The sequence below is a fragment of the Austrofundulus limnaeus genome, unplaced genomic scaffold (assembly GCF_001266775.1).
Source record: "Austrofundulus limnaeus strain Quisiro unplaced genomic scaffold, Austrofundulus_limnaeus-1.0 Scaffold244, whole genome shotgun sequence".
Lineage (NCBI taxonomy): Eukaryota > Metazoa > Chordata > Actinopteri > Cyprinodontiformes > Rivulidae > Austrofundulus > Austrofundulus limnaeus.
In genome coordinates, this window is record NW_013952646.1 from 715924 (window position 1) to 726960 (window position 11037).

General features: G+C 39.4%; 3 protein-coding genes across 3 annotated transcripts in view; all 3 read right to left on the reverse strand.

Moving 5' to 3' along the window:
• Positions 1-5188, reverse strand: part of klhl2 (kelch-like family member 2) — a 12981-nt gene extending 7793 nt beyond the window's left edge. Inside the window, exons 1-9 of the mRNA XM_014020213.1 lie at positions 4456-5188; positions 2547-2666; positions 2357-2463; positions 2161-2282; positions 1913-2075; positions 1600-1709; positions 1413-1529; positions 363-512; positions 135-252 (exon numbers count right to left, since the gene is read on the reverse strand). Of these exons, the coding sequence (XP_013875667.1) occupies positions 135-252; positions 363-512; positions 1413-1529; positions 1600-1709; positions 1913-2075; positions 2161-2282; positions 2357-2463; positions 2547-2666; positions 4456-4523 (1075 nt within the window). The 5' untranslated portion in view covers positions 4524-5188. The remainder of the gene's footprint in view (positions 1-134; positions 253-362; positions 513-1412; positions 1530-1599; positions 1710-1912; positions 2076-2160; positions 2283-2356; positions 2464-2546; positions 2667-4455) is intronic.
• Positions 5189-6038: 850 nt separating this feature from the next.
• med28 (mediator complex subunit 28) lies at positions 6039-8083 on the reverse strand. Its single transcript, XM_014020215.1, has 4 exons — positions 7799-8083; positions 7107-7173; positions 6911-7023; positions 6039-6800 (listed from the first exon to the last, which is right to left on the reverse strand). The coding sequence occupies exons 1-4, from the start codon at positions 7955-7957 to the stop codon at positions 6597-6599; spliced, it is 543 nt and encodes a 180-aa protein (XP_013875669.1). The 5' UTR covers positions 7958-8083; the 3' UTR covers positions 6039-6596.
• A 263-nt stretch (positions 8084-8346) lies between these two features.
• The window catches only part of lap3 (leucine aminopeptidase 3), a gene marked incomplete at its 5' end in the record, with an annotated part of 5471 nt that continues 2780 nt past the window's right edge, over positions 8347-11037 (reverse strand). The window contains 6 exon segments of the mRNA XM_014020214.1: positions 8347-8796; positions 8921-9033; positions 9106-9185; positions 9343-9445; positions 9552-9640; positions 10279-10403. Of these exon segments, the coding sequence (XP_013875668.1) occupies positions 8610-8796; positions 8921-9033; positions 9106-9185; positions 9343-9445; positions 9552-9640; positions 10279-10403 (697 nt within the window).

Sequence of the window (11037 nt, forward strand, 5' to 3'; positions counted from 1 at the left end):
AATATAATATAATATAACATAATAAGCCCCTTAAAGGATTATAAAGAGGTCTAGGTTGGACATTGGACAACTTTTTTCTCAGAAAATCCTGCTCCCTAAACATAAAGCAGCTTCTAGGATTGATGGTTTCCTACCTGCTCTGCACCTCCTGGTAGGGAGTTCAGCCACTTGGTACCATCGCTGTTCCTCAAAGTCATAACACTCAACACTCCGGATAGCTTTAGGAGCCTGACCACCAACCACCACCATCACCTGAACACCAGAGAAACAGCAGAAGTGTAACGAGACACACTGCGGGACATTTAACCCTAAGTTGTTGACTCCTCTGGTCAGGAGAAACTCAGCRCTGATTGTGTCTGTACCTTAGGACAGCAGGCGGGAGTTCTCATTCGAGTGCGAGCCGTCTTCATCAGAGCTCTCTGATCAGCTGGCAGAAGGTGGTACTTCATGGCCTCAATCAGGTAGTCTTTACACGCACTGCTGTTCTTTATCAGGGACTCCTCTTCCACACGCTGACACAAGCCCAGAGTTCAGACAGCACGATTCACAAAGTTATGAATCATTAGAAAACATTTGTGTTCTCTGAACATGTGAAAACAGTTTTTGCTGTGGCTTTTTTCTCTAGTTAACTGTAGTCTTACATCAGCCAACATTGGATAAATTCTAAATAAAACTGTGGACTATTTAACATTTGTTTGAAAAACATTGTTATACCTCTGATTTAGTGTTGGTGAACACATGAGTAATAAATCTGGCAATACTGAGTCAAAGAAGTGTCAGTTTACTGTGAAGTTGTTCAAAACCACTTTGTAAAGGTTTTGTCTTGAAATTCACAACTAATAATAATAGCCAGTTTTAGCACTATACATAATAATATGCCTTTACCTTTTAAAAGATGGTGATGAATAACATTTTTTTAAATTATTACTATTAAACTTTTATTTTTCTTGGAAAAATCCCTATTAATTAAACAAACTATTTTAAGGGAGTCCTGCTCAATGTAGGTAGTAAGTACGATTAAATTACATAGTTGCACATTAAATTACAGAAAGAAAAAAGAATCATAAGATTACGAAATGCATTTAAAACAAAACTAAGAACATGTCTATATATATAATTTATCTGTATCAATTTAAAAGCTCTCAATGATATTAAGTTTTTTCATTTTCAATTATTCTGCAACATATTCCATACAAAASGTGCAGAATAAACAAACGCCTTTTTACCCATTTCTATATGGGCAAATAAAACTGAAAGCTACAAAATGTCAAATTTCAAAACATTAAACTGGTCACAGAAAATGGCAAAGCACACACATTATCGCTAACAATTAATGGTCTCGGTTGTTTTTAATTWAAAAAGAAAAACTTTAAGTGAGCTTCTCAGCAATGTCCAAGTGCAGCCAAACGTACCTGCACCAGGTATTCTCTGGAGAGGAGCGGCAGGCGAACATGCTCCATCAGGTGTGCCAAGTGCTCCTGGCGGACATCTTTGTCGTGGTTTACCCAAGCTACCACAGCTTCAAACACCTGAGCAGAAAACCTCACGTTAACGCTGTGCAATCATTTGACTGTGGCGCCACAAGGTGAAAGGTCGTACCTTCTCCTCTGTGGGGATGGTGAGCTTATCGCTGGCGATCAGGCTGGACACTTGCTCCATGCCCAAATTGAGAAACTCCTCCGTTCCAACCACCTCAGTAAAATGTTGCTCTGTCAGCACGAAGAGAAACTACTTCTGAACGGCTGCAAACAAACACTAAAGTTTTTTTTTTTTAGGACAGCATCTCTCCTAACTTTAATTAATTCAACCTGTCCTCATTCTGTCTATTTATTGTTCCACGTCCTCCTGGACGCACACAAACTCATTTTAACGAAGCAATAAAGGACAACTGTTGAATTTTGAGGACACAAACCTGCATAGCTATTAGCCTGCGCGAGGAGTTGGGAGCAGGCATGTAGGTCGGCAAAGGCTCGTATCCCCAGACAGTTGGACGGATGCAGCTGGGCGCTCAGGAACTCACAACAGGCCTTCTTTACCTCATTGAGCTGAAGCAGTCCTGCTGCAGGCAGGAGAGCCTGAGGAACACATGAACAAGGTGTTCACGCAGGTGCAAGACTCGTCTCGAGGTCTCATCAGATCCAAAGTTTCCATAAAAGTTACCTGAACGTTATCCTCTGTGACCTGTATCTCTGCTGTGTAGATATAATCTACCAGCAGGCCCAGAGTCCAGCCGTCCACCTCCTTTATTCTCACTCGCTTGGCCCTGCTCTCCGCCATCTCCCCTGTTTGTAAAACGCCACGTTAGGGTTCCACCGACACAAAAACACTCAAATGTGAGCTGGCAGACGGTCCTTACCAGTAAACATGGCGTGAAAGTAAGGGCTCCCGGCAGCCAGAACCACTCTGTGAGCCGCCATCTCTACATCCTCTGCAACAATAGTGACGTCGCACAACAGGCTCTGGCTGCGTGAAGGACGTGGAGACAGAAAACTGGTTATGGAGGGTCAGGCACGTGGAGGATTTAAGGAACTGAGAGTTGAGATCACCTGCGCAGCTCGTTCATGACTTTAAACGCCTTCCTCATGTGCCGAGGGTTCAGAGTGACGGGACCTTGTCTCTCCACGCCGTCCTCCTTGTCCAGAGAGTGTGGACAAAGCCTGGTGCACCTGGGAGGGAGCGCGCAGAGGGGTAAAAATGGAACACACAGATAAGACGAAGGCAAGTGGAGCTGTGATAAATCTTAATCAGCGTACACCTCTGGGTGTGTTACTGTACCTACCTACACTGCAGTCTTAACCTAAATATACACAGTTAAAGCAGAGTTTCACTTGTTCTTTGGCAGCCTGTCACAACAATGCAGTTTGCTCATATTTCTTTAGTTCAATCTAGAAATAAATCAATTAATCAGTGCCTGCCTAAATACTTAATCAATAACCAAGTGGGAAAATAAAAAGCCAGCTCACTGTAGCCCATAATTTTAGTTTTACTTATTTATTTTTGAGACTGCACTGCTTCATTGTATTTTTATTATTTTTATTCTCAGGATTATTGAACTTACATTTGTTTAAGCTGAGCAAATATTGTTATATTTTGAAAAAATGAGAAATACTCATTGACGAAATAAACAAACAAACAAACAAACAAATAAATATCTTGGCTGTCCTGATTTCTAAAGATTAGCATCAGTGAAAGAGAAACTCATGAAAACTACAAAAAACAATATATTTTCACACACACACACAGAAAGTTATTTTAACACCAACAAAATGATTTTCAAAGAGCTACTGGATGATAGTTGGATTCAGTTAGATGGATGAGACATTTGTGCAGGTCCCTTGTTGGATCTTAACTGGATTTTTTTCTTCTTTTTCATAAAGACATGACTTTCAGACATTGTTCATCTTCTGCAAACAGTTTTARTTCTGACACTTTTGTCTCGACCACTTTATTTTTCTTTTACAATGCTTAAAGTACAAATATAATGTTTTCTACTGTACATATGAACTAATAACAGAAAAAAAATTACTAACACAATTGTTATGTTTGTTCAAATTTGAAATGCTGCAAAACAAACTCAAAACTTTCTGCAGAAGTTCTCGGACATTAAGCTGTAAACCAACTTAACTAATTTCTTTTCTTGTTCTGTTTGTTCTCTAACCTTTAGTTAGTATTTCATGATCACACTTGGTTTTCCCATCACACCTGAAAGTTGCACTCACTGATACAGTGGTGACAGTAAATTTTCAATATATTGTACAGTCACCACAGATAAAACATCTTTTTAAAAACATCAAAATATTAAGTAGGTATAAACGCTGAATTAAAACAAATGCAAATCCGTGCAATTATCCCTGAATCAAACATTTAAAATGTTTCATATAATACAGAATGTTTAAAGCAAATTTCAAAATATCCTTTCATAAACGTTTTCTGTAGCAGGACAAATGAAAGAATACTTTGTTATAGTTTCATAAATTTATTATCACTGCATGCCTATGAATCACCTACTTAAACAAAACAATYAAATATTAAAAATCGAAGTAGGTGAAAAAATATATACATATAAGAGCAGAATGTGAAGTTGATGCATCTGATTAATTTCCACCTCTGGCTCCTCTCTTTCATAATTAAACTGTTGTGATTTATGCTGCTCGTGGCAAAATCACGTCGCCCCTGTTTTCTGTCTCACACACAGATCTGTGTTCACGACCATCCTCTTTGTGCCACAAACAAAAACAGCATTAACAAACAACAACAACAGCAGCAGCAGCAGCAGACCGGACCCTGCAGCTCCATCCCCGGGTATCAATCCCCGCTCTCCCCGATCAGAAAGCAGCCTCCCCGGCTGGCCAGTGTCTCTGTYAATGCGGCACCATCCGTCAAGCAGCCACTGGGAAATGTCAAAACACACACGCGCGCGCGCGCGCACACACACACACACGCACACACACTTACAGCGGATGATTGTCCATGATTCCGGTGTTTTTCAGAGGCTGAAAACTTGGCCCAGCAGCATGCACCATTCCATATCCACCAGGTCCTCTTCGAAGGGCTTGAATTCAGGCGTGAATCGCGGCGACGGTCGGTCCAGAGGTGGACAGACGGGCTGACATCAGCCCCATATTAAAGCAGCCTGCTCCTCATAAATACACACACAGACCGACTGCGGTGACTGTCTCCACACGCGCACGTTTCGCTTCAGCCCAGTTGAGCCCCTCCGTCCGACCCCAAAGACACGCGCTAAAACGAGCCTTCACCGTGCCAGGCCGGGTTTATTTTTACTCAGGTTTTCCTCCCTCTTTCCTCCTGGGTGTAAATGGGTGCGAGAGGCGGCCGAACAAGGATACCTGTTATTTTCTGATTAAAACAAGGACGTGTCGGCAAAGACGGTCCTGGACGCAGCCAAGGCGTCCCAGAAGAAAGCGCTGGCGCCATCTAGCGGTGGAAGACTGAAGGACAGCCTGGATGAACCCCCTACATTACATTATTATAATGATGCAGTAATAATAAAATACACAAAATCACAGTCCAATCATTTCCCTCTTCTAATAACTCCTGCGTTAAACGATACATTTACCGAAACAAAACAATGTAAATACTGAGGGCTAAAGTCTTCACTGAAATTTGATTAAATTGAAACCTCATTAAAGTAAAATGATCCGAATTAAAGCTCAAATTGGTCAAACAGCTGAAAGCTAACACCAGCAAACAGTAGCTAAAGGCTAACACTAACAAATTAATAGCTAAAAGACAAAACTGGAAAATTATTAGCTAAAACCTAAAAAAGACAAAACTAAGCTAAAWGCTGAAATGAGCTTAAATTTAGGAGAACAGCACTTCAAAGCTCAATAGCCAAAACAGCAGCTAAAAACAGCAAAATAGCAGCTAAAACCTAACACCAGCAAAACACAAACTAAAAGCTTAAATTGGCAGGACAATAGTAAAAAGCTAAAATCAACAAATCATTTGTTAAAAGCTAAAAATCCAGCATGCAAAAGCAAATTATAAAGCTTTTCATGGATTTGAAAAATTCATTTCAATGAGAAAAAAATACAAATAACTATTTCAACAAGTATGAAAGTTGATTAGGTCGTAGCCGTAATGTCCTTTGATTAAAGTAAGGTAACTAAAATTTGTACACATCACTGCAAACTTTTGTTTACATTAAGAGCTTAGAGCACAACCTTTAAAGAAAGCTTTGTCTCCTGATCCCATCTGTGAGGACTTTTGTCACTTTGCACCGTCTGTGAACAGTCAGGAGCTAAAAGACGACAGAACAAGTCTGTCATGGTGTGAAGACACTGAATTCATCAGAGGAAACAGAACGACTGGAAGCTTCTCTGTGATGACTTAACGCAAAAAATTACATGGAATAAAAAGTAGTTTTATGAATGACTGACATTAATTGGATGTGATATTTTACGCAGAGAGACATAACTTTGAAAGAAAAATAATCCAGATATAAAATTGTGGGAAATATAACCAGTGTCTAAACAATCATATATTTTCATACAATTAAATAAATTGTTGGATCCTGCTCTTATAATGTAGTTTATTTATATCATATCATTTTAGCTTTATAAATACAGGTTTACGTGTCCAGTTTGTAACAAGATTAATTAATGTTCATTTCTCAGATTTTATAAAGCTTCTTGAAACAATAGTTCTTAATGCTTTATAAATCATATAAACTGCAGTGAAAGAATGAGCTCCTAAAATAGAAAGAAAACGTTAAAAAATATTACCATTAACATCCATGATACTAAAAATGGTTTATTGCTACAGTAAAAAATAGTTTTGGAAATATCTACACCAAAAACAAAAAAACAATCCCTTCAGTTCTGCAATGACAGCACACTTAACTTGACAACTACATACAGAGAGCACTTCAGAGCAGAAAGGAACTACTATCTCACAAATGTCTTTTTTCTTCTGTTCAGTTCKATTAAAGTTTGTACATCTGATGAACGCAGGCACGTGCATCTCCAATCAGCTGTACTGCACTGCCATGTCAGATAAATCACTCCACTTTCATCTAGAAATGTGTTTTTACTTTTAAACAAGATGCTGGAGCAGACTGGACCAGACTGACTGTGTTAGCTGGGTTTTAAAGGAGCAGGTGGCAGACTGGCTGAGGCCTGTTCCAGAAAGGCCAGAGGTCCGGGAGGAGGAAGGTCTGTGGGTTTACGATGCTGACCACTCAAATCTTCAAGTACTTGTTGCCAGTGGTGCAGCTTGGTCAAATGCTTCTGAACCAGCATTTCTTTCCTCTGAAGCTCGTTGCGCAACTCTGACACATCCTGAAGTGAGAAGGGRGAAAAAAAATGTACTTGAGAGATCCCAGATAAACAAACAGGAGCGGAATAAATCGTTTACAAAYGCCAAACACGAGTGAGTCTCAATTGTTTACCTCTTTCACCACCTGCTCTGGTTTCTGCACAGACAGCTGAAGTCTCTTCTGCAAGAAGAAGCACTCGGTCTGTCGAGCCACGTCCAGGAACTTCTGTATGCACTGGTCCACTCCTACATCAAACAGAAACACACGATCTATTGTTCAGATTATAGTAAATACAAGCAGCAACACAGAAATGTGGAGCGTCGCTGACCAGTTCGAATCTCCTCCTGGTCTGTTCCGTTGACATAATCTTGACTTACTAATGAAGAAAAACAGGCCTGAAAGACAAGAGAGGAAATCAATATTTGGAGAGAAAAAAGGAGAGTGTTGGGGTTCAGTAAGAAGAATTAATGAGAAACAATAAAAACAACATGATGCCTAAATGTTTAATTTAAAAGATGAACGTGAATCTTTGTCAATAAAAAATAGGTTGGTTGTCTGTAAACTTTGCATTTGTAAGTACAGTATAGACAATCAGGAAAATATTACTGCTACATTATTTACTTTAACACTGACTGATGCTGACTTTCCAACTAACTTAGAGGATTTAAATATCTGTCATTTACGGTTCTAATTGTTGCTGCTGGCTTGTTTTATACTTTAATTTGTATTTGTGGCAAATGTCATTGTTCAAAGTAAACAATAACCAATGTTTAGATGATGCACCTGATAGGTAAATTCACWATGTTTACGCTACATTCCGCCTGAACAAAAGCCATCCAAGTCTTGCACAAACAAGAGTGTGGGCATAATAAAAATATAGCCGTGTAGTCATACTAAAGACTGTAGATAGCTTTTATATTTATRTCCACTGTTTTAMTAGCGATTTTAGCTCATCGCAGCTGAAGCTAGCGCGGCTAGCAAACGCTAGCACGCAGAGCTAATGAAGTGTTAGCCTCTTACCTCAAACGAAGCTTCTAGTTCATCCACCAAAGTGTTATTGCCCTGGGGCCGAGGAGCGGTACCAGGAAAGCCAGGCTGACCCGGTCCACCAGGACCACCGACAGGATGCGAACCAGGCGGCTGCTGACCGGGAAACATCCCACTCATGGACGAAGCCATCTTTCCTCCTGCGCTCTGCGCGCTCTGCACATGCGCACTTGTTCCCCGTGTCAATTTTACTTATAACCTAATGAAACAAAACGAAAACAAAACTATGCAAATTTGCTAAAAAACAAAATTATATAAAAAAATAAAAATACAAACCCGATGTCTGGCCGTGGTAAGGACACATACAGGTCTTAAATTCTGCAACAMATCTGGGCCAATTTGAGGCAATTTCATCAATTATTGCTTGTTTCTACATGTCTTTACACAGCCATTTAATGCAACACATCTTAAACTGAAGTCATTTCTGTGGGTAAGTTATTTTTCAACAACTAACTAATCTTAACCGTGTCATTGTGTCTGAGCAGGAGCTAACATCTGCAGATATTTCTTATGAAACGATAGGAGTTTAGATTATTTTATTTGCCATTTATAGTTTATTATAATAACCTATAAAACATGTAAGTAAAATGTGAACAATGAAATGATAAGAAAAGAATATTTAACTAAAAAACAGCTAATCTCAATCACACAGTTCCACAAAGTATTCCTATCATCCTTTCATCATGGACGAATTATACTCTGAAGTTTGGTTCTGGTCCATGTATGAAGATCACCACTTYGTTCTGAGGAAAACACCAGTGTATTATCAGATTTCTTGTTTCTCTCAGCCACTGTGAGCCAGCCCAGCAGCAAACTCCACCAGCGTACGYGTCGGTCTTCCAGACATGCCTTTGCTCAGGTAGGGAATTTCATCTTTGTTACTCATGACACCAGCAATGTCCAGATGAGCCCAGTGAGGAGCTGTGACAAACTCCTTGAGGAACGCAGCTGCTGTGCACGCCCCACCAGAGCTAGGGAGAAATTAAAGTAGTCAAAAATAAATAAATAACAGGAAAACAGAGCCACCACTGCACGCCTCTAAAGCTTTGAATGGAAGTCGTGAGGAATTACAGTGTGGGGTGGTGAGACACGTACCGGTTGTGCTTGCCGATGTTGTTGAGGTCGGCCAGCTGGCAGTCAGTCACCTGCTTTGAGTAATGCTGGAACAGAGGCATCCTCCAAACTCTGTCGCCTGTCACAACACTAGCCTACAAACACATCATTCGTCAGCTGAGGCTCTGAGACACTGACGTGTTGTTTGTGCTGCGTTTCTGTGGTACCTTGTGCAACTGCTCCCAGAGCCAGTCTGAGTTCGTAAAAACTCCCGTTGCTGCCGAACCCAGCGCTACATCCATTGCACCTTTGAGGAGATCAGTCACATCATTTGTATTATTCTTTATTTAATTATATTTCTGTAATCAGCAATAACAACACATCCTTACAGCCTGAGCGAAAGTGTAAAAAGGTCACTTGAATATTTGACAAACTGATTTTATGTCCGTGTGTAAGAATCTCACCCGTCAGCGTTGCAACATTGACAATGGCTCTGGGGTCAAAGCTGTGCGCGTAACAAAGAGCATCAGCCAGGATCAGTCTGCCCTCTGCGTCTGTGTTATCAACCTGAATGAAACAATAAAACCAGCCCGTCAGCCCATACATTAACACACACACACACAGATGTGATCTCAGACAGCTGTTTGAACCTGTCACCTGGGACTCCACCCACCTGGATTGTTTTCCCATTCTTGGCTCTGACAACGTCGCCTGGTTTTGTAGCCTTTCCGCTGGGCATGTTCTCGCACAGCGGGGCTAGACCTGAATGAATCAAAGTTTCCTTATGAAAACAGTTTCCTTGAGAACTAGAAATCTTTAAAAGATACGCGTATTTCAACTTTATTTTTTTAGACTTTTTGTTAAAAGACACAGACGGGATGCATAAATAGAGGAAAACGTGAAATGGATGATCAGACTTTTTGTATTATCTGTAATGTTTGTGTTTCAACAAACCACAAATATAGGCTCACRGGTCTCTAAAACTTACTTTTGGAGTCAGATGCTGAAAACTTGACCAAAAATTAAATCAAATAATATAAAAAACAAATCAAAGTTGATTAAATTAGGGAATTTAAATACACAAAATTAATGTTACATCATTTGAAATTATCTTGAAACCTGTATATATTTGTAAGTAAGTGAGTGAGTTTTAACACGGTTAAGTCATTTTATGTTTGCAGTTAATATTGAGTAACCAAAATGTTACTGAGCATTAATTAATTGTATAATTTTATTGTCACGACAAACAAACAAAGATAATCAAAATATGCAAATTAGAAATAAAACATAAAAAAGGAAAAAAATGTGCAAAATAAAGATTAAGTAAAAATTTGTTCCTGGTGTTTTATTCTTAATCAAAACTAATCCTTTAGGAGGGTATTTCATGTCACAAAGCTGACCTATTATGTTTACTGGAAGCTTCAGAGCAGCCGCTGTGACGATGGAGGCGCACACGGTGGCAGCMCCACCCATATCAGCTCTCATTTCATCCATAGACGAAGACGGCTTCAGAGAAATGCCTCCACTAGAAGGAGCAGAGGTAACACACAGGAAGTGAAAGTGAGGAGACACGAAACTGAACGGAAGCCGTGTTTCCATCGTGTTTTATGCACATTTTGAATTATCGCATCAGAAAAGGTGAATGGAAACGACACGATCTGAAAACACTTCCTCTATTTCGCAAAAAAGTTTTTACGCTCACTTGAGGTGCTTTTTTTTTTTTTTTTTTTTTTTTAAGGGTTAATGCCCAAATGGGGAGATGGAAACACATTTGCCGAATAAGTTCTGACGTAGTGAAAATTTATCTCACAAACTGATCAGATGTTCCCGCTGGCTGGCTGTCCGGTACCAGTACCAGCTGAGGCTGCAGCTGGACTCCTCTCAGATACAACTTTTTTATTTTTACTCATTTATTCTTTTCATTTAAAAACAAAAAACATATTTTTATACACAACAAAAAATATACAAATCCAAACTGAAATGAAAGGAGGTAGAAAGAAGAAAAAACTCTTATAATATCTGCCCCTTTTTTCCATAATGATTTTCAAGCAATAAAAATAATCAATAAACAAAACAAAATAAAAGCTTCAATTCCTTCTCAAACAACTTTTGATACAAATTATACAATTTCATATTTCTTTAACAAACTTGTTTTTATC

Bases quoted from the DNA above. Each gene is read 5' to 3' on its own strand.
- med28 (XM_014020215.1), bottom strand. From the start codon at position 7,957: ATGGCTTCGTCCATGAGTGGGATGTTTCCCGGTCAGCAGCCGCCTGGT. The intron at 7,174-7,798 runs GTAAGAGGCTAA...CTTGTCTTTCAG, and splicing joins AACTAGAAGCTTCGTTTGAG to GCCTGTTTTTCTTCATTAGT. The intron at 6,801-6,910 runs GTAAACAATTGA...TTCTCACTTCAG, and splicing joins CAGAGCAGGTGGTGAAAGAG to GATGTGTCAGAGTTGCGCAA.